The sequence below is a fragment of the Amia ocellicauda genome, chromosome 7 (genome assembly GCF_036373705.1).
Source record: "Amia ocellicauda isolate fAmiCal2 chromosome 7, fAmiCal2.hap1, whole genome shotgun sequence".
Classification (NCBI taxonomy): Eukaryota; Metazoa; Chordata; class Actinopteri; order Amiiformes; family Amiidae; genus Amia; species Amia ocellicauda.
In genome coordinates, this window is record NC_089856.1 from 12,802,501 (window position 1) to 12,826,072 (window position 23,572).

Below are 23,572 nucleotides of genomic sequence, written 5' to 3' on the forward strand. Positions count from 1 at the left end.
TTTCGACACAGAAAGGTAGGCCAACATATTCAGTTAATTTAGAGGACTTGGTCCACTTCTTTGGTCACAATGAAGATTTGTGTCATATGCGTTTTACAAACTCATCAGGCAAACCACTTCAGGTGTGAGATTTCACTGTAACGGCAGGAAATAACATAATACTTGCTGACATTTAGCTGGCGTTTCCTGTCCACATTTCTCCGCCATGCTGGGATTTATTACTTCGGATTCTCCTCTATAACTCTGCCAACCAGCTCAAACTTTTCTGTGGTATCTTGTGTCTGGTAATGAGCTTCATGGACTCCTAGACTTTCAATTATCCCTATGATTCCTCCCCTCTACAAACCTCCCTCAGCTGGGGGTGTTTTGGCAGAGGAGAGCCTTTTCTACATCCAGTGGTTTCTGTACGGTGTTAGAATTAGTGTATTTAATAGAACATAAATAATGAACAATTAGTATTGGTGTCAGCCAGTGGAATTTGAATGTAATTTACTACTACTACTACTACTACTACTACTACTACTACTACTACTACTACTACTACTACTATTAATAATAATAATAATAATAATAATAATAATAATAATAATGTTTTGCCCGGGGTAGCCTCATCCAGTGTGCGTCACTTTCAACAAGCACGGATACCTGTGCGCAGGTATTTCACTCCCGGCGCTGGAGGACGGGCTCCTATAAAAGGATGGGGTAAGAAGTTCGCGTTGTCTCTTAACAGATGCCCACGATATCCGAGGTCAATTTAAACATACAGCCAACCTGTGTGAGGTTGGAGGCTTTGTGTTTTGCCGCTGGTGGTGCTGTAATTATAGCTTCTTTCTACATAGAGAATGTGAACGCTTTGGTTTGTGATCGTGTCGTAAATGAAACTGGACAAACATTGGTACATTCGCAAGGGGGTGAGGCCAACTGAAGCTAGGAAGCCAAGTGAGATGTCACAATGGCATGCCGTCAGTCAAGTCAGCTCTCTTGTGCCAAATAGGTTATGTTTTTGAAGTAGTGATACAATGGCAGTGGCTTAGGGCATATGTAGTGACATCCCGATGGCTTGCTTAATCAGTAATTTTAGGACGTGAGATTTAGAGACGGCGGATATTATCGTTTGTTGGCTGTTAATAAGATGTGGTAGGAATACAGTTACAGCAGTAGAACGGCACCTGGCGTTCTGTACGAACATTGTGAAAGGGGAGAGGTCTTTAATGCACACGTTGGCAATGATAATAGGGCTAATTCTCTGAGTAAGTCCCATTATGTTTGGAAGAGCTTTGTCGCAGTAGATCAGGACTGTTATTTATAGGGGAAATTACGTATTATTTGTGTATTTGTTTATTGTTCAAACTGTAATGATGGATTATCAGTAAAAACCTACAAAGGAAAGACCCTCTGCAACATTCCACCTAGCTACACCGTAAGAGCGTTGAAACGTCCTTGCAAATAAATATGTTCATATGGGCAATAGTCCAATCACGGACTACGAGTGAACGTGTGAGTGTGTGAGAGAAAGGGTGTTAATGTCTTGGTAATCTGAAACAAGCGCCTGGCAAACTGTAGGCCTCCTAAACGAGGACGTCGGAGTGAATCACAGGGCGTTATTCGAGTCGTTCCTTGGGTTTCTCTGCTAAGTCTGCAGCCAAACATTCCGCTGTTCAAACTTGATTTATGGCGGCAGAGACCAATTCTTGCCTGGCCAGAAAAGCGCAAAGACCCCACACCTAACACGAAAACTATACAGACTGACTATGTTGCAGTGGGTGTGGGGAGATTGTATATGGTTTTGCTTTGGAGAGATTTCCAAGGAGCCGTTTAACTGCTTTTGGTCAAGTGGGATCCCCTACCTAGCTCATATAAAAGGTATAAGCACTACAGAACGGCAGAGTGTAGGACGTTTCCCCAATGGTACCATAGCAAACCTATACTGAAGTACCGGACATGGTTGTTTTGATGTGTGAAGGCTTTCGCTATACCCGGGTGGTAATCTATCCAAGCCATGGCGGAGAATGTCTATTATGAGGTTTTGCCAACAGTGGTCTAGCTAGCAGAGCCTGACGGGGTTGAAACTGCGGTCGCCTGGCTATTGTCCGGCGGTAGCATTGCTCCGTGGCGGGGCGTGGGTGTCATAAATCCGGCTGCTTTTCTAAAACCCGGGGGGGGGGGGGGTTTGTGAGAGCAGATGTTCGCAATCTGACGTGACTCTGCCTGTGCGCACAGGCTGTGGAGCTGCTCGCCTTATCGCGGGAGCACATCGGATTTTTTTTCTCGCCCTTATACCTCTTTGTTCTCCATTCTCCCCTAGCTCTCTCTCTGACCCTCCGACCCAGCCAGAACCCTCCTCCGTGCTCTCCCCACCTTCCCCCCATCCTAGAATTAGTCTTCTGCTCAAATGAGCTGCCTCTCCCTACCCTGCCATTACACGGCGCCATAGTCCCAGATTCGGCACAACAACCACCTCGGTTCATCAGCGCTTGTGATGGATTTTTAATGCGATTTATTTTACTTTTGTTGTCTCCTCAGTGGTACTTCCCCACCGAAGCACCCTCGAAGTACGGGTCTTTACTGTTGGTTTTATTGTATTTAAAACTCACAAGAAACTAAGGCAAAGAGGCATTTTAGCTTGTTAACAAATACCGGCCGTAATAGAAAATAATACCCCCGTTGAGCAACGCTTTAGACAGCGGTGATTAAATTAACAAGAACCATAGCTTGGGTAATTTCATTCACCAATCCCCTAATTGTCGTTAGTGGTCTTTTTTATGCCCTCCCGAGTGGATTGCATGAAAATCTATTGTGCATATAAAATGTCGGATCTCAACGGTAATGGTGTTATTTCTAACCAAGGAAGGAAGAGATAAATTAATTAGTCAAGAAAAAAAGAATAATGACAAAAGTTCAAATCTGAGTTTAATAGGATATAAGTGTTATTATTATTATTATTATTATTATTATTATTATTATTATTATTATTATAGTATTTTCATTCTAGCCCGCCGCAATAACCCAAATTCCAAACCCACGGCTAGCTCCATAGACCATGTTAGTATGGAGAGCTTCAGCCTTTTAGAGATGTATGGTTCCTACTTCCAGCTGAACTCTTGCTGACAGACTGACTGTCTGAAGTGCAACCTGGCTGTGTGTTGCACTAGTACAGGGGAACAAACTCACACAAACACACACACACATACACATTCATACACATACAACCTGGTGTAAATATATTATGGTTTACTAGTGCACTTGTACCACAAAATCTTTTCTCGAAGACCTGTTTTAGTTGGTACCACCAGCGCACAAGTGTGACAGGTTAGATCTGTATTCTTGTACAAACGCCTTGAGCTCTGACGTCACTTCCCCTTTGTCTTGGTCAACGTTTTGGGAGCTGTGCATTATGGGCCTATAGGTACAGACCCCCTGGAATGTATATGGTATCTAATTGGTTGCCAAGAGAGGTGGGGAATGGCGTTGGGGGTGACTAGGTTGAAGGCGATGATGTCTGAAGCAGTCTGGGTGGATGGAGGGATTGAGGAGCGGGTGAACCTTCTGTCCAGCGAGACAGCTCTCCACAGGTGTTTTTCCTGTCACAAAATACAGCGGCCCAATGCCGAGAAAAGATGGGCGTGTCCTATTCTCATCCTGCCGGGCAGCGCACGTTTACGTAAGCGCCAGAACAAGCATTCCACAAAGATTTACATTATCGTTAGAGAAATGCATCGAGATGTTTGTATAACCACACGCACGCACACACGCACAAACTGTAGGCGTTTGGATGAACACCAACTACAAGATAATGAGCTCTGAAGGGATGGTATTAAAAAGAACACACTTGCTGCCGAAGGGGGGATGGGAAAATACAAAAAGCGAGAACAGGCATGCATGTTCACAAATAAGGCTTAACAGTGATGGAGCACACTGCCGTCTCCTGTGCAGATGATTCCAGATGTTATCGGCTGCATAGATTACCTTCATTGGTCATTCCTACTGGCTGTGTCGAACTGGCTGCATATTAACCTTCACAGAATGGCACAGGTAACAATGAGAACTTGCACCAAGACTTCTCCATCTTTTATGTTTTCTGAGTAATGTTTGTATGTGGCAACCGGAAAGTAAAGTGTCCCTGCTCTTACAAGATCTGGTCACACGTGGGAGTTTGTTACAGTTCAGCGAAATAATCAGATAGTTTAAAACCAACCCAACTCAAAAATATAAACGCAACATTCAACAATTTCTAAGATCTTACTGAATTACAGTTCATATAAAGGAAATCAGTCAATTCAAATACATTAATTAGACCAGGGGGTTTCAAACCTGTCCTGGAGTATTCCCTTCCCTGCTGGTTTTTGTTCCAACCTAGATCGTAATTAAGCAATTAAGAACTCAGTTGGAACAAAAACCAGTAGGGCAGGGGGTACTCCAGGACCAGTTTGAAAACCACTGATTTAGACCATAATATATGGATTTCACATGACTGGGAATACAGATAACCATCTGCTGATCACAGATACCTTACAAAACGGTTGGGGCGTGGATCAGAGAACCAGTCAGTATCTGATGTGTCTACCATTTGCCTCCAGCACTGCGACACATCTCCTTCACATAGAGTTAATCATTGATTGTGCCACCCCTGTGCAATGTTGTCCCACTCTTCAACGACTGTGCGAAGTTGCTGGATATTGGCGAGAACTGGAACAAGTTGTCATACACGTCGATCCAGAGCATCCTAAACATGCTCATTGGGTGACATGTCTGGTGAGTATGCAAGCTATGGAAGAACTGGTACAGCTTCCAGGAATTGTGTACAGAATCTCTTGCAACAGCTCTGGTGGACATTCCTGCAGCTACCTAAAAACTTGAGACTTCTGTGGCATTGTGTTGTGTGAAATTTTATAAGCCTTTTATTGTCCCCAGCACAATGTGCACCTGTGTAATGATCATGCCGTTTAATCAGCTTCTTGATATGCCACACCTGTCAGGTGGATGGATTATCTTGGCAAAGGAGAAATGCTCACTAACTGGGATGGCAACAAATTTGTGCACAAAATTTTAGAGAAATCAGCTTTTTGTATAAATGGACAATGGGACATGAAATGGGACCAACACATACATTTGGTGTTTATATTTTTTATTAGTATAGTAAGTTCAGCTGGTTTTACAATAAGGAACCTGGTGTATATTTAAGAAGAACTTTATTAAGTCACATCTACTCTGAAAAGTACAGGACAGTGGTGTGCCCGGTGACTTTTTTGACAGGTGAGGCACGTATCAGGGAAAAAATAAAAAATAAAAAAGCGATATATAGGTTAATTGCATTTAATATGTCTTTACAGCCAAGTATCAACACAATAAAACCAAGACAGTTTTCCTTTTGAATTAAGGTTATTTAACTGCAAAATTATTATTATTATTATTATTATTATTATTATTATTATTATTATTATTATTATTATTATTATTATTATTCATGTTTTAGCATATGCCCTTATCCAGGGCAAAATATAAGAGCAATACAAAGAGCAATAATAACAACAACAACATCAAGTATAAACAGTAGCCATAATATCTGCATGAAAAAGGGACAAAAATAGAGACTAAAACAACATATACAGTACCCATTCAATTTATACTCATTTGTTGCATGGAACACATAACAATATAAATACACAACCTAAATATCGCAGAATTCATTTAACAACAACAAAAAGAATAGTGTGATGCCGTGGCAATACATTTACCAAATACATCCATTAAAAAATAAACAAAACAAAGTATGCCTACCTTACTTGTACTAAAGGTCGATTCACATTTATTTATATAAGTAAAACGTGCAATAACATTCCTTATTCCTTAGTTATGTGCTCCTGTGATGAGCTGTGCAAAGCGACACTTCGTGACAGACTTTTCCAGTCACAGTAACCATAACTCGTCCAAACATATTTTTTTGGTTGACAAGCAAACATGACCAGCAGTATAATTTGTTAGTCACGGTGCTATGGGTCAGCCATTTATGTACCCCATACCAAAACTCCCTTGTTTGTTTCCTGTCTTTCTTAAAAACATCCAGCACAGGTTTAATTCTTCCCTCCTTCACAAAGACAAGTCTCTCTTCATTGGACCTTAAAACCCACGCTGTTTTAACTCACAATGTCGTTCTGTACAGAATTCATTTTTAAAATGTAAAAGAAATACAGCAAAACCAACGATATCCTTAACCTCAAAACAGACACGCTCAAATTCAACTCCACTTCTGCTTCCGCTGTGCAGAGACTTATGGGTACAGAGGGGCTGCGGGCCAGACTGAGTGGTGCCTCACCAAGCCGTGGTTGCTGTGGCAACACCCTTCATACAGAACTATTGGGAGTGCTCCATTGCCATGGTAACCGCAGGGCTTGGTGAGGCCGCATGCCTCATGTACTTTTCTGGCCTCGCATTAAATAGCACTTCCGGGTTTAACAAGCCTGTTTTCAATAATTTTGCTATAGGGAAATGTTCAGTTTTTTTTTTTAACAGCTCCAAAAAAACCGAATATGTATCATATTATTATAATGATTATTACTTTTATTTTAACATTTTGATATTCTAATTAAACTGTCAATTCTTAGTTGAAGCGGGCCTCAATTGCCTAATCGGAGGAGCCACCTGTGGTGCAGGAGCCTTTCATTTTGTAGAAAAAAATAATTTAAGCTGTACATAATAATAATAATAATAATAATAATAATAATAATAATAATAATAATAATAATAATAATAATTATTATTATTATTATTATTATTATTATTATTATTATAGCCTGAATAAGGGTATAGAAACACACCTGACTTGCAAACCAAAGCATTATTAACACAGTGCAGAAAACAAAATCAGCACTTCACTTAAAGGATATTCACACAATAACTGTCATTTCATGCCTCGGCCCCGGCTCCCTGTAGCTCAGGTGTGTGGAAACCTCTGCTGCTTTTAAAGAGTTTCCTCACAGCTGAGCACAAATACTTTTTTCCCCCCACTGTGTGTGTGTGTGTGTGTGTGTATATATATATATATATATATATATATATATATATATATATATATATTTATATATATATATGTATATATATGTATGTATGTATATATGTTTCGTTTTACAAATAAATGCTTCCATGTGTTTTATGTTTATTTTGTAAAATGCTGTTATTTTGCTTTGTTTAGCTGCCCAGTAGCATTAATAAGGGAAAATGGCTAAAACTGGGAAGCTGTTCCTATTTGTCTGGCCAAACATCTCTTTGGCTTCAAAGCACAGAGCAATTACACTTTCTTCTATACTAGTCTATAAGATACTTTCAGAAACACCCAAAGAATCTCAGAAAGATTGACTAGGAGGTTCTCCAAGAGCCGACCCGTACTCCCCGAACTTTTCTTGGCAGATTCCTTGAGTTACCTTTCCACTCCTTAATGCACACGAGTGTCCTCTGGATAGATTGGCCAGGAACAAAATAAACACATAAAAAATAATGCCAGTGAAGCAAAAAAGTGGTACCTCCAACCCTGACCATGGAGAAGGAGGAGGGAAACTTCACAGTGCTTGAGATCTTCATAAACGAGGCTTAATTGGTGCAGATTAACCACTGATTGAAGGCACATATAAAATCCCCAGGGATCCAGGGCCAATTGCATAAATCCACTTAAGCACTGAGTGGCTAAAGTATTAAACAGATGAGCTTTTCCCTTGTCCCCACTTTAACTGGTTAAGGACACCCTTCAAAGTCCAAGACCTCTGGGGAAAACCATGGAGAGAAAAACAGTTTTACACACAACTAAAGGTGAGGATCCCGGTCATGTAATGCATAATTAACTTACCCCGATTGACAGTCTCCTGTAGGATAAATGAAGAGTCAAAAGACAAAAGAAAACTGAACCACCTGGTTTCAGAACCAGCAGGCCCATCTACAGTCTTGCATCCCCTTGCTATGAAAAACAGAGCATATATCTTATCCTCCATTCCAGCAACAGGAATGCTGTTAAATTGTGTTTTCTGGCCAAGCCAATCTAACTTATTTTGCACCCTGCGGTCCATCAGTCACTACACAGACTGACAAGAGCACTGAAAATCACCCCCTTGGTCCATTTCCCCTTGCAGACCACTGAGATCATTTGCATTGAAGAATCACAGGAATATTGACTGGAGGTCTCAAAGAAAAATAGCAAAACATACAGTGTGACACAAACCTCGTCTGCAACAAAGACAGCATATTCACAACAAAATCAGTTTATTTAAAAGTGTCAAACATACACACAAACACACACACACACATGCATACATACCTAGAACCATACCTGCATTTATACATACACATACACATACACATACATACATACCATTTCAATAAACAACACAGGGTCCACCATGAATCAAAACCTAACCTGGTAGCTCAATGTATACAGACTTTACATAAATAAAGTAAATAAATAAAAAATAAATACGATTAGATGAGCGTTTCTCTTAACGGCTTAAGTAATTAAAAATTAAAAACGTTAGCAAATTCATAATCCATAAGTGCACACAGGAGATTCAAGATTCATAAAAACTCTTCACATCTGCATTTTATTTAATACAGTCCATTAATTTACACACATCCCTTATATATTACTGATCGGGTTACATCTGCTTGTTCAGTCTTCTTTCTGTGCAAAAAGCACAGATACACCCTACAAACCTCTGAATCTCGCCTCGTTTGGTTGCTTTCCTTCTGATTTTTTAGGAGAACAAAATGACTCAAGCAAGTTCAGATGCCACTTCGAGGTAATTCCACACGTGACCACTAGGGGCTGTACACCTGAATTACTCCCTCTCCCACTCCTCTCTGTAGGGACCCACAATCCCACCTGCAAACACTAACATGGTTTATGTTGTATGTATATATATATATATATATAAATTGGGAAACAAAAACAGAAAATCAAATCAAATAAAACAAGTTACACTGTTGATACAGAAAGGGGGTAAAGTGAGCTTGGAGTATTAATGGATTGTCACGCCACTGTTCCGTGTTTCCTGTATATTGCTCCTTGGAGATGTATCGAGCAAGTGAGGGTCTGTGTGGAGTTCACACATTACAGCAGAACACGTTTCATTGCTTACCTTGATGTATGTCTCCGCAAGGAAACACTGTACATTCTTCACTACACACCTCTCTCTCTCTCTCTCTCTCTCTCTCTTTCTGTGTGTGTGTGAATATATATGTATGTATAAAATAACAATATTTTAATATATAGATATGTTTTATTTCTAAACATTCTTTGTTTTAATGCCAAAATCAAACGCACATGTTCAATACTCCCTGGTTTTTAATTTTATGTTTTGTGTTTCTAAACGCCCTTAATATCTTAATTGCTTCAATTTTGAGCTCTGCTAGGAATAACAATTTGTTCCAGACAGTTAATGAAACGTAACGTATACCTCTGTTAAACATGCACGAGAATGCTCCCCTTAAAATAGGATTGCTTTCCTCTAAAATAATAACACCGCCTTAAGTATAATTATTATTATTATGATTATTATTAATAATTAATAATAATAATAATAATAATAATAATAATAATAATAATAATAATAATAGCCTTGCAAAAACAATAGCAATGCATGGAAAAATAGGCTACGAATGCTTGTATTTGATTTTTTATAAAGGTAAAATATAAAATATAATAAATACAAAATAAATAAATGGTTGATGCACTCCTGTCCTATTTGAAACCAGGTGAGTTTCGTGTGTGGGGATTCTTGATCGTTTTGAAATACAGGTTGAAAATGAATACATCCTCCTCTTCTCCAAGACACGCATACCGCCCGGCTGCGTTAGTCTGTGAGAGCGGCTGAGGGCTTCGGTAAACTGGGGACGGAGAGCTTTTGTTCTCCGGTACAGTGGCTTCGTTGTGCACGTGTTGCTCCGAGTGTCTGCGCCCGACGTGTCGAACAAATCCGAGGTCGCGCAGAGGTCACGGGGCATTATGCTGCACTTCACGTAATTATCTCGATCACTGGCTTGAAAGGAAGCCCATAATAACGCATGCAGCGGGCCAACTGGGGCCCATTATAAAAACATAACACAATTACACCGATGCAAGCAGGAGAAGGAGTAAGAAAAAAGCCACACACCAAAAAAAAAAAAAACGTGAGTGAGATATGCCTGTATTTGTAGGATTGATAGATTAATGATTATGATTATGTTTACATTTGTCAGCATATATAATAAAATCCTATGATGAACCAACAGGAGATTAATAAGTGTTCAAATTAATCAAGACCCTTTTAACAGTAAAATAAAAAGCTGATTTTGGTCTAACTTAGGAACATGGTTCACTGGATGTAAATCTGAAGAAAATTAAAATAAAAAATGCACTGTATATATAAAGAATTGATGTGCACTGTACTTCCAGAGGTGAGTCATGTGCACACAGGGTTACTGTGCAACACACAGAGAGCGCTGACAACTCTGTGTGCTCAGAGTTTATATGTTTCTACATTTTTTTTCTCACAACGTATTTGTCCACACCACAATAAAACCACACAGAACGATGCCAGAACTAAATGTATGGACTGGGCTCTACTTGCAGTAACAAAGTAAATTCTCCCAGAATCCACATTCCAGACAGACACATGGCTGATGTTCAAGGTGTCAACCCGGTGTCCACCCAAATCCAAACCTATGGTAGTTATTGGAAAAAATAACTATGGTTGGGTTTAGAAGTGTAGGATTGACCTGTAACTCAATATTGCACACCTTGGTTTTGAGGAAGACACACTCTGACACCCACTGACACACACACAGGTTCACATGACATGTGTGTTTGCTAAAGGCAGGTCAGTCTTACCTGGCTTTCATGTCTTTTCATTTTCTCTTACTTCTCTCCCCCTCCCTCCCTTGCGTTCCTCAGACACCTAGCACATACCTCACAGACTCTCCTTTGTGTGGGAGACTATCAGTCATGTGAGAGGGGACAAGCATTGGGGTTTTGCAGCCTTGCAAGCAACTGAATGTTTGTCTCTTTGTAATCCCCCTTAAACTGAGAGAGGTTTAAACACTGTCAAGATGGCAAAGAGAGAAAGACAGGAAGACAGAGTGAGGGAATGATCCCCCTGATAGGGATGCCGCAGTTTAAACTTTTGCTGGGTCAGAGGGGCAGTCAGTCATCAGTTATGGCCGCTGCCAGAGAAATCGTGGAGTTTTTCATTTTCTTTTTTTTTTTTTACAAAACCCAATAACAAATTATATGAACCACTAATGGAAAAAGAAGGTGGAAAATACATGCATAGATAGATAGATAGATAGATAGATAGATAGATAGATAGATAGATAGATAGATAGATAGATAGATAGATAGATAGATAGATAAACAGTCACTTTGTTGTACATGTGTGTGTGTTCTTCAATTAGCAGTCTCATGTCCTCTGTGCTATATTGATGTTTTTGGGGACTCTGCTTCCCAGCTGAAAAAAGGAGAGAGAAACTAAACAAAACACACACCCAGAAGCAGGATCCCAACCAGCTGCACACAGTATTTGGCGATTCACCTTGATTCAACCCAGCAATCAAAACATTCCAAACCCACTTATCAGTGGTGGTTTCTCATTGGCCAGATGTAACGAAGCCTGTAGCCAATAAAGGGTCACCGTTAAGTGACACTTTGCAATTTACAGTTGGCAGTGCTTCAAAGTCTCTGTTTCTTCTCCCTTGGGCTCATGTAAAACCCTTAAGCTGGCCTGACTTTCATCAAGAAAGTTTGCTTTGAAGATAGCTTTCTTGTCTATTCTCTTGTTAGCCAATATGAAATTCTCTTTTAGTAATATATTTCACTTAAAAACAACAGCTACCTCACATCAGGGGAATGTAACCATGGTTCCAGTAAAGAATAACAAGTGCTACACTGACTGTAATAGAATGAATATGGTTGTTTTGTGTATATGTACAGGATATGAAAAGTACTCATCGGGACAATTGAAACTTTATTTTGTTAAAGCATTGCTTATGAAAACACAACATATAGAAGAGTACATCAATTATTTGTCAGTTGCTACTGGGAAGGAACTACCTCATCTGCACTTGACTGGGTTCAGTGAAAATGGGGAAAAAATACATTACCCATAGTCCTCTGGGGCAGGGCTATGATGGCTTCCAGACTCCCTTACCTGTACGGAGGGAGGAGGTGGGTGCACAGAACAAGCAGAACAAGACTCATCAATATCTCCTAACTGCATTTCCTGAAAACCTCCTAGTCAAGTACAAGGAACAGCAACAACAATAATAATAATAATAATAATAATAATAATAATAATAATAATAATAATAATAATAATAATTGCTTATTTTATTTGTATTTATTTTACAGGGGTGCAAAAACAGTTATAAGTATGAAAATGTACAATATTTATATTCCATGCATTTCACATATCCCACCGTGCACATTCTTCCTACTGTAGAGCGTCTATTCTTCTTATTCATCATCATTTTTTTCATCATAAAAAAAAAAAAAACACTAGGTATGCCATTGCATCCGTGATGAAAACAGAAGTGATACAAAAGACAGATCGATATGTTAATACAGCATCACTTCCTGGGTCGGCTGTAGAACAGAACTGTGAAGTCTCTCCTACGTCATCTGCCTCAGGGCTTTCTGAGGTGAAACCAGGTGTTGCTGCCAGGCACCAGCGAGGAAGAGCGGGGACCCCCCCCACCACACACACACACACACGCACACACACACACACACACACAAACACACACACACACACACACACACAACAAAACGTGTCCAGACATCGAGAACTCAAAACAACAACCTTTTGAACGTCGATTTGAATCACCCCGTATTAACATATGTACAGAAGGAGGGGAACTGTTTACGTTAGGCCAAGGTCCAAATACACAAAAATAATAATACAAAATCATAGGGGGGGATCCACCAATGCGCATGTATTTTTCTGTCTCTCCTTGGGGTATCCTTTTGGTATGTTCGGTCAGCAGGTACTTATATTTTTGTTTGTTTGTTTGTTTGTTTGTTTCACAGCCTGGACAATGGGGGTTGGTCCTCGTTTAAAACAAGGCAGAGAAAAGATTAAGAGATTTGCATTACTGTCAGTAACGGAGTGTGAACACATACAAATGTTGCGTAAAACGTTAATTTACTTTTTCTGAACGTCCTTCACATAAATAATGTCATATCGTGTTCTATATGTATATAGTCACACATATAGTGCTATACATTTCTACACACGAATTTATAAATCTGAGATCTCCACTCAATGAACAAAACAAAAAAAAGGAAAAAGGAAAAGGGGGGGAAGTGAGCGTCACGTGACGAGACAATTAGCTACAGGCCATTTTGTTGAGGGATTTCAGGAGCTCCTGGGATCTCGCAAGTGGAGCCAAACTAACCGCGGCCTGTGGACAACTGCGAGGTAAGAGACTGCTGCAAACGGCCGGGCCTGGGGTGACTCGCATAGTTTTTTGTCAACAGCTGAGAAGCCTCTATGAGTTAATACCGAGACGGGCTCAGCTAAGAGCCGCTAAGGAGGGAGACGGATATACAGAGCATGTGAGACATGTCATAAATAGTTTCTGCCATCGGCGTCGTCAGTGCCCCTTGCCAACGAGCTGGTTTAAAGTCTCCGGCACCGACAGCCTGCGCACCAGGGGTGTTAGAGAGTTATTTCCCAGGGTGTGCACTGTGCTGAGTAGAAATCAGTCTGCTAGGAGAGACTGTCGCATTGTAAATATAATGTATTTCTTTAGCTCTAATATCGTTTAAGTGTTTAATTGTTTCAGAAACTTTCCAAATCTCGAACACTCATCTGCCTTATCTATTACATATCTCTGTGTATTCTTCTTTGTGTTATTATTATTATTATAATTATTAGTACAGTAAAACACAAATCACTGTTTCTGTATCTGTATTTATATCTAGACTTAGATTTATTTGATCATCATCAAGATCAAACATCTGCTCTCAAACAATCGGAATGAGAAAACAAATCGAAACTAAACCACTCAGAGACACTCTTAAAAGTACAAATGTTTTTAAAAATTAATTCACTTTTTGTTTTACAATGTATGAAAACGCTTTGATGTTATTTTTATAAGAAACACGGGGAAGATAATGACGAGATATATGGCAATAACGAAACGAAACAAACGCCTTTCTGCTATTCTGTAACGTCAACGGGTTCCGTTGATCTATTGGTTTAAAAAAAGAAACTTGGAAAAGCGTAGTATTGAGTGCCAAGGCCTTCGACCACTTGTTTCGTGAGACAGATTCTCTCCCGGAGTGAAGAAGTGTGCATTGAGAGTCCCGTCCTGCCAGGCTGCCAAGTGTCCCTCCTGCAGAAGTTTATCCATCGGGTATCTAAAATGACTTCAGACTCGTTATGAATTATAGAGGAATGTAGGTTAACTTCGGAATTAAATATCCACATCTAAAAGTGTTACTCACACACTCTTTCAGTAAACCCTTTAATCTTAATGTATTTATATTATATATATGTTATCACACGAGCTAAACGTATTATTATTATTATTATTATTATTATTATTATTATTATTATTATTATTATTATTATGACTACATTTACTTATGATATACTTGATAAAGTTGGGACGTGTGCCCGTGGAAATGTGAAAAATATGTAATGCAGATACATTGATTTCCTTTTATATTTAGTATTATTATTTGGGGGGGAGGTGTCTGACCATCTGCCAGGCTTTTAACATTGTAAATCCAGCTATTATAAACTCTGCAAACATGTAACCTAGCCAAGAGGACGTGTAAATATCCAGGCAGGCTGCACGTGGTTCTGAGATGTGCGCGCTGTGATTTATGAAACAGACCCTGGGATTAGGGAGCCCATAAAACCGCACTCATTTTTAATTACACACTATACACACTGCCTTGGAAAGACGTTGGGCAAGCGGTTCGTCTTGTCTTTACAACCCCATCAAGTATTATAGCTCCAGTTTTACAGTTATTTCTCGTCCAAAGCAAAATCGGTATTTAAATGTCCCTGGCGCGTCGGTTTAAAAGTACATTCAGCCACATGCATATAGGCCTATGCGTATTTTCATAAATGTATACATAGGCTACTTAAATACATGTATGCATGCATGCATACAGTCTGTATAATTTGAATGATCTTGACTAACATACAAATAAAATCAAGTTTAAAAAAATTAAGTGTGCTGAATACATTTGTCTGTGTGAGACATTAATCTGTGTTATAGTTTACAAATCCACACTGTTCATGTGAATAGTCTCGTTATCCAAATACACAAATGCACCAATATATATTTTACACAATGTATCAGGTAAATGTTATTTTTTGCAGTCCCAAGAAGAAGAATTAGCAAATACATTTTCTAACTACAGAATATGATCTTACCCAAAACACCTAATGATTTCATGAACATAAGAAACAAAGTTCCTTACTTTTGTTTAATAACTTTAATATAAATATAGCACATGTCAAAACATACAACAAACCCACGGAAAGTATAGACCTTTTATTCTATGGAATAAGTAACGATTTACATGTATTATTATTATTAATACTAATTAATAACATTGCTATTATTCAAATATTAATTCTATACTTCGATTGCACTTTGTAAAAGTGTAAAACTTCTCAATCAATACAAATTCTAGGCTCATGTTGAACATAATGCATTATGTATATACTAAGTAAAGGGTAAAAAAAATACAAAATGTTTCGAATGCTATATTTTTTATGATTATTATAATATTGTACTATCGATACACTAGAGAAATTGAATTGAATTTGAACCAACAGCCATAATTATTTTAATAGTGATAATAATTAAGACAGCAATCATCATCGTTGTAGTAGATGAGCGATGAAAGAATGAAAACGATCGCAACATTATATCACACACACAACTAAACTGAAACAAAAAGTTATTCGTTACAAGTCCATATCAGGACAGTCAAGACACTTACGTAATCTTTTTTAAATTCCCTTGGTTCCCAACTCGGAAGCGTTAGCTGTTCAGGCGTAAAAATAAAATCAATAAAACAAACAGGGAAAATAATAACTACACCAAAAAAATCCATGATTATTTTATTATTTTCTCTCTTCTATGTCCTTTCTGAAGTTCGTACGCAGGTCTGAGGTCCAGTAGGCATCTTCTTCTGAAGAAGGGAGAATGAGGCAAAGCCAAGTAAAGTAAATATAACACAACTATAATACATACATTTACATATCTCACTATAAATAGACCTTGCTCGCATATTCCTGTTTACACTGCAACAGGGGAAAATGTACACTAACAACACATTGTCTCACACGGGGGTGGGGGGGTGGAGGGGGGAGTAAAAGGGGGGAAAAAGTTGCCGACTCGAGAATTTTCCTCCCACACTGGCGTGCAGCTTCCGTGCGCTCTGCCGAGTCCTGGATCTTTCTTTACCTCCGCGTTGTTTACAGCAATAGAAGGCAATGAAGTCATAAATCTTCTCCGAGGCGCGCCGCGACAGGGCCATTTGTATGCATCGTTACAACCAGAGACTATACCTCTGCCCATTAACATCCTTCCATAGTCTCTCTCTCTCTCTCTCTCTCTCTCTCTCTCTCTCTCTCTCTCTCCCTCTCCCTTTCCGGGGAAAACATTAACCGACTGTTAAAAGTCTTCAAGGAGAATAAATCCGAGGCGGCAGCGAAAGGGCTCAGCCACCGAAGACGAAGGAATCGTATAACTACAGGACACAATTTTAGAACTACAACGCGTCATTTCTTTCTTTCTTTCTTTCTTTCTTTCTTTCTTTCTTTATTTATTTATTTAAATGACATGTTAGAAGAAAAATAACAATATACATTATATATATAACTTCAGGCTTATTATTATTATGATGATGATGATGATGATGATGATGATGATGACGTTCTTCCCTTTGCTGATTGATTAGTAGTGATTTTGGAAGGCCGTTCCTAACATCCAAACTCCATGGACTACACAATCTAACAGAGAACGACACGTCTTAATCGCGACTGACTGACATGAGAAAACACTATCCCGATAGTTTTCAGATTTTCCAAGGGGCGGGTGGGTTGATGGGTTGTTTTTGAGAAAGGTGATTGTAGGGGGGGGTTACATGCTTTACTATTGATTGCACAAAAAGCACCCCCCGATGGTATCCATTTGCAAAGTCAATTTCCTGTGATCGATTATATATATATATATATATATATATATATATATATATATATATATATATATATATATATATGTGTGTGTGTGTGTGTGTGTGTGTGTATGCATATAATACCCTTTGATTATACTGCGATCCCTGTTTATGACGCCTTGTTACGTCCAAAAAGCCACCACCGACATCGACATCCCTCCTAACGACCACTAAACGGTAATAATCTGCAATGGATGGAAAAATGTATACTACCCTCTGTGAAGATAGCTGAGAGGGGGGGGAATAGAGTGAGTGAGAGAGAAGCGGAGGGGGGGGGGGCAACACTCAGCAATAACAGCAAGAGACCGGACTCGCTGCTCGCCTATCCTCTAGCAGAACCACGCTTTAATTCCTTAGATTATTTTAATTAACTCGTACTTACACGACCTGAGAACTTTGTTCTATATATTTATGGATGTATCTTTATTTATATAATTTATTAATTAATCTAATTTATTTATTTAGGGCGGGGGGGGAGGGGTTGTGCTGTCTATCTCGGTACTATCGATGTTGTCTTGTTGGTGTTTCTCGCTGGGCCCTCGAAAAATCTTGAAGGTAAGGAGAAAAATGAAAAGGGCTGATACTCTGAGCGGACGGCGTGCTTTTGTGGGCTGGAGAGAGGGAGAGGGAGAGGGAGAGAGAGAGGCAGAGAGGGAGAATGATTTATTGCCACTATCGAGGTTCAAACAGAGTTCACGCGGAATTGCAGTGTACGACGAAGGGGCTAAAAGACTGTCTTGCTCTGGTAGTCTGACTATCAAGAAATTCTCTCTCAATTCCAGAGCAGGCATTGGAAACAGATAGAGAAAGGGAGGGAAGGAAACATGAAAAGGAGGGAGAGAAAGAGGGAGGGAAAGGCTGAATTAAACATATATGTATTTAAATCAGGTGGCTTTCAAAACTCGCTTTTGCTCTTGGTATAATGTTAAAACCAAATGGGTGGAATTACTGTGTGTGTAAAATGTGCTGGGAATAGGGCTTTGACATCAAACAAAAGGACAGCTGGAATGAACTAATTAAATTATTATTATGATTATTGTTATTATTATCATCATCATTAAATACTCATTATATACTGTATATAATATAGTATGGCTGTAACCTAGTCATTGAAAGTGCTGTTAAACATTATTATTATTATTATTATTATTATTATTATTATTATTATTATTATACTCCGGTTTCACCACAACGTTCTCAATATCAATGTTAACGAGTACCAATGCCTGTCTACTAATGCATGCATGCTTTTGGATATAAAATAAGAACACCTTTGTGCAATATGTATAATTGTGTTTTTTCTGTGCTTCCCGGTGATTACTTTTTCTTCTTTAGATCCGTCCCGTCACCTTTGTGGTAGCAGGGTTTTAAACAGAGGTGTAACAGCCAAGGAGAAAGGATGATTTTAACTGAAGCGAGAACAATGATAATCAAAATTTATCACCTTCTACATGCCAAGCGCCGTTTAGCAAGCTGTGCTCTTTAAATGTTGTTTTTCAAAGCGCCTGGCTAGACCGAACACGAACTTAACCAATTTGTCCATTCGTGTATTTACTTACTTCTTTATTTACGTACTTAACTAATAACGTATTTATTTGTTTTCATTGCGCACTCGAGTGCGGTAATTTTTCATGTAAATGGCGCCGGTTGCGGGGCTGAAGCCGTGCTTGTAATATGCATACCGAATGCTTCAATTTGACAAGGCTTGTGACAGCAATTCACTGAACTCTAAATAACAAATCGCTTTTAAAACAAGATTGATTTCGAAAGTACAATCGGACCGAGTTAGGGAGCGACTGCCTTCTTAATAACCCCCGAGACATTTAATGAATTGTCTCTACAATAGTGACTTTTGTTTGGGTGCAAACATATAAGAATACCAAGAACAGAATGTATTAGTATTTAATTAAGAATATATATATATATATATATATATATATATATATATATATATATATATATATATATATATATATATATATATATATATATATATACCTATCCGTTTCTTACAAATAAGCATACATTATACAGTGTGTGTGTTTATTTATAAGAAACAGAGAGGTATTATACAGACAGGGGCTTAAATCTTCTTTTTTTATTTGTTTTTGCACTTTTGTGGGTTTATTACATACACGCTGAACTGTGATCCTCGTATGCCTGTGAATCCTATATAGGCCAGTAAACACAAATCCTCGGCATGAGTCTGACCCACTGCTTCGCTGACAGGACCCTCGCTCCCCTAAATCACCTGCGCCGAGCACTTCTCACAGGAGGCCCCGGTGATGTACGACCCGTGGAGCAGGCATTCGCTCAGCTGAAATCCAGGTGGATATATCAAAATAAGAAATAAAAACAGCAAAATAAATATTAACAAAAAAGATATAATACAAATCAGATCTAAACTGTATTGTAATCGGCTTGGAGGAATATGTGTTATTCTGCATTGCATTTATTAGTAATTAATCGACAATGCACAAAAAGAACCACAGGGTTTGTCTCAATATTAGATTACAAATCATGGTTTTCATCAATGGCGAATATTTAAAAACCCAAAACAGGGAGGTCTGCGTCTCACATGTAAGAGTCGTCATAATTTATCATGATAAAGTCGGGTCTGCCTTGTAGCTGAGTCTGGCACGTTTTTTTTATTTTATTTTAGGGGGGTGCTTTCAATGCAAAAGGCCTCCCAGGTCTGTTTTAGTCTTGTGTATGTGGGAGGGGGTGTCTTGGTGGCCGGGGCATGCTTGACTTTTTCCCCACACCTTGCGCTGTAAACCTTGCTACTTGGAAGGTAAATGAAATGGAGATTATATCTTGAGAAGAGGCAGGGTTGACCCAGGTTTACATTCTTCTCTGCACCATCCATCATGTCGGGAAACACACAGGCGTCTCTTTCACACCAGCTATCGCTGCACAAGCTGGAATGCAATCGCTTACAGCGAGTTAACCCCGGCTACCCACACTTCACCGATTGCGGCCTTCGTTTGGCTTCTATTTGTATATTAAAAACAGGGGAGGTAAATAAATAACACGTTTGAAACATTTATTTGTGAAATGAATGAGGATTCAGAGACCTCTAGTGCCGTTTGGACTTCATTATAGAGAATTTAAACACACACGCTATGATTTGTTATGTGTATTATCCCAGGTCAATTTTATTTATTATCTTCATTCTTTTACAGAAAGATTCCGGGACTTTTGTGTCTCCCATTCGTTGACTGCAAACAAATAAACAGTGTCCCCCTGTCTTCCTCGAGAACAGATTACTGTTTTATATTTTAATATTTTTATTTTTTATTTTCAATACCACAGTTTGAAATCGTATATAAAGTTTCGATTTCTCCACCCCGTGCCATGAAAACGGATAACGAAGGAGTTCAGGTTACTGTGCCTGTCTGCATAGGGTGTAGTCGTTTTGCTTCTGCCCTCACGACACAAACTTCTGCTCTCCTCTTTGTTGGTCTGCCTATTGTTGTGAGAACTTGGTTTTACAATTACCTGATATGCTGAGACAAAAAGGGGAATTGCAATGTTTCCTTTTTAAAATATCCATTCGGGGTTTTAATTTGCCCCCCTTAATGTTAGTCTCCTGCATGGCAAATTTGACAAGAAATTATATTTTTGTTGCCAAAAATTCGATAGCAGAGCGAAGTACGGATGGATTCTTTTGTGCTGTTCTCCTTGTCTGTGCATAGTAATGATTTTCAATTCGCCTTTGTTTGACCGCTCCCCACGTTTCGCCTAAAATCGTTTCGTTTTGAAATTAACCCAACCTCAATTACATACAGTAGGTTAAAGTTTGAGTTGCTACGAGTTATCAACTTTAATAAAAATGTATCCTTTTAAAATATAGATTTTAAACAAAGAAGACAAAGAACAAAGCCCTCGACTTTGAATTGCCAACGATTACTGTGTGCCCCCAGTCCAAGACAAATTTCTATTATAAAATGACAGGGCGATAAACACATAGGAAGTAATACTCTACATCATTTGCAAGAATATGTTTTTTAAAGCATCAAGAAATCATTTCGTGTAGCTGCGGTACAAGTTCAATCGTGGTGTGAACGTTTTCCTGAAGCGTGCCATTGAAATAAATAACTTTACGCGCACAAAAGAAACTCTGTCAAACTTTTGCAAAACGACCTACCACATGTGCGTGTGTGCGAAAAGAAAAATCGGCACACTTTCGTGTCTTTATTATTCTCGTCCCGCAATCCAGTTCAATGTTGTCTCGGCGGTATATATTTTTTTAGCGCCCCAAAGAAGCAGGCAGGTGTAACGTCAGGAGGTGGTTCCTGTAAATGCAATTTCTGTCTCTCCCTCTCCTCTCTGGAGTCCCCCCCCTCCTCCCCTTAACACTCAGTTCGGGTATTTTATTTATTTATTTATTTCCTTCTAATTTGTGTGTTTCTTTGCAGGTGAGAGAGGCCGGGTAGTCGGTGAGCGCGGAGAAGCGGAGTGAGTGTCCTGGACGCGTCTCCTCCATTGACTTGCTACTCGGGACGCCTGCGACTGTGGGCACTGTTCGCCCAGCCCGGCCATTGGAGCAGAGAGACACGTGATCCCTTGGGTTCACTTTTCTTGGTGTACCAAAGGTGTCTGAGGGTCTCCCAACAGCGAGGCGCAAGAAAATACACAAAAAACCCATCAATTATACAAAACTGCTCAATATAGAGATATAGCCACAGAGAGCGAAGAGAGGAAACAAGAGGCAAGGGAATTCCATTAGCAGGTCTCATTATTAAAATGCAAAAGACGCTTTATTACGAAAATGCAGGCCCCTTTTTGGGTTACCCTTGCCAAGAACCCGCCGGATTGGGATTCGAGCAGCTGTACCCAACGTCCTCAGAATACCAGTCTCTCACCTGCTACCTGCAAGACGACACCTCCCCGTGTGACCCGAGCAGCGACCCCGAGCACAATGTGGGCTCCAGCGGCTGCCACATCCCCGAGCTGCCGGAGCCCCCACTCCGACACCCCCCTCTCACCCCCTCCCCAGGCGCCAGCTCCACTTCGACCCACAGCAGTCCCTGTAAAAGCGCCTCGGACCCGCTCGACTGCAGCCCCGGAGCAGAGAAAGCAACCGCTAACGGCAGGACTAGCACGGGCTCTGCCTTCAAGAGCAACTCACCAAAACAAATCTTTCCGTGGATGAAGGAGTCGCGCCAGAGCTCCAAACAGAAGCACAACAATTTCATCACACCTGGTAAGTTTTTAACAATTAATCAATTACTGTATTTAATTGATGTTTGAAACTTGAATAACATGTTATTACGTATTTATCGTGATGCCTAATATTTGGACACTGACCTCGACCTATTGATATGGGGAACTCAATGTATTTACGATTTAAAGATGTACCCTGCGATACTGCATTTAATCAGGTTTTGAGTTTTTTCACTTTGTTGAAATGTCCTTATTTGTGTTTTTTATTATTATTATTATTATTTACAAGTGGTTTCTGTTCAGCAATGGAAAATCCCCCAAAACAAATTATTTTTATATATTTAATAATCATATTCACTCCATTTATATAAGCTAACAATAATTGGTCTTGTTTGCTTTCTACCAGTTGTCTTATACTAATAACACTCTTATGTATATTATTATTATTATTAGTAGTAGTAGTAGTAGTAGTAGTAGTATTTATTTGAGACAGGAGCAGGATTCGTCTCTTAATATGTGCAATTACTATACTTTGAATTAGTCTGCTAAATAGACACAGAACATCAGATTGCCGGTGCTGCAGCGCTTGTCACACTCCACACAGGTATCGTCTGCAGCTGAGGTAGTTTGTCAACACCTTCAAAATTAGATGCTTTGATAATATATAAATATCTATTTGTGTAAGTATGTATGTATGTATATATATATATATATATATATATATATATATATATATATATATATATATATATATATATATATATATATATATATATAGCTACTGGATAATATACTTGGTTATGATACATAAATAATAATTATTATTATTTGACTGCATATTTGTTATCAATAGATTAACTTTTATCTGAAGGTGTGCTGAAACACACCCATGCATACATATATGTATGTGTGTACTCTGTAATTGAGATCCATCAATAAATGAATGTGGCTATAATGGAGGTAATGGAGGAGGCACTTGCTTTTGTAGTTTCCATGGCTGTATTTTAAAGTATGAAGGGACACAAATGGCTTTTGCTTGCATCACCCCAACCTGAAAGACCAGGAGTGAATACAGCTGGGCTGGACACGGCTAATGGTTCGCTTAGTATGGGCACACTACCCATGGGTTCTCTGAGCCTCTAATAATATTAATAACATTATTAATAATCATCATCATCATCA

At 39.1% G+C, this 23,572-nt stretch overlaps 1 protein-coding gene across 4 annotated transcripts in view; it reads left to right on the plus strand.

Moving 5' to 3' along the window:
* The window catches only part of LOC136752821 (homeobox protein Hox-D3), a 100,667-nt gene that overhangs the window by 68,936 nt on the left and 8,159 nt on the right, over nucleotides 1–23,572 (plus strand). For 3 of the 4 annotated variants that reach the window (XM_066708468.1, XM_066708467.1, XM_066708470.1), the window contains one exon: nucleotides 21,643–22,430. In XM_066708468.1, the coding sequence (XP_066564565.1) occupies nucleotides 21,971–22,430 (460 nt within the window). In that variant the 5' untranslated portion in view covers nucleotides 21,643–21,970. Of the gene's footprint in view, nucleotides 1–13,321; nucleotides 13,434–21,642; nucleotides 22,431–23,572 lie in introns of those variants that run through there. The other variant, XM_066708469.1, reaches the window with a different exon arrangement.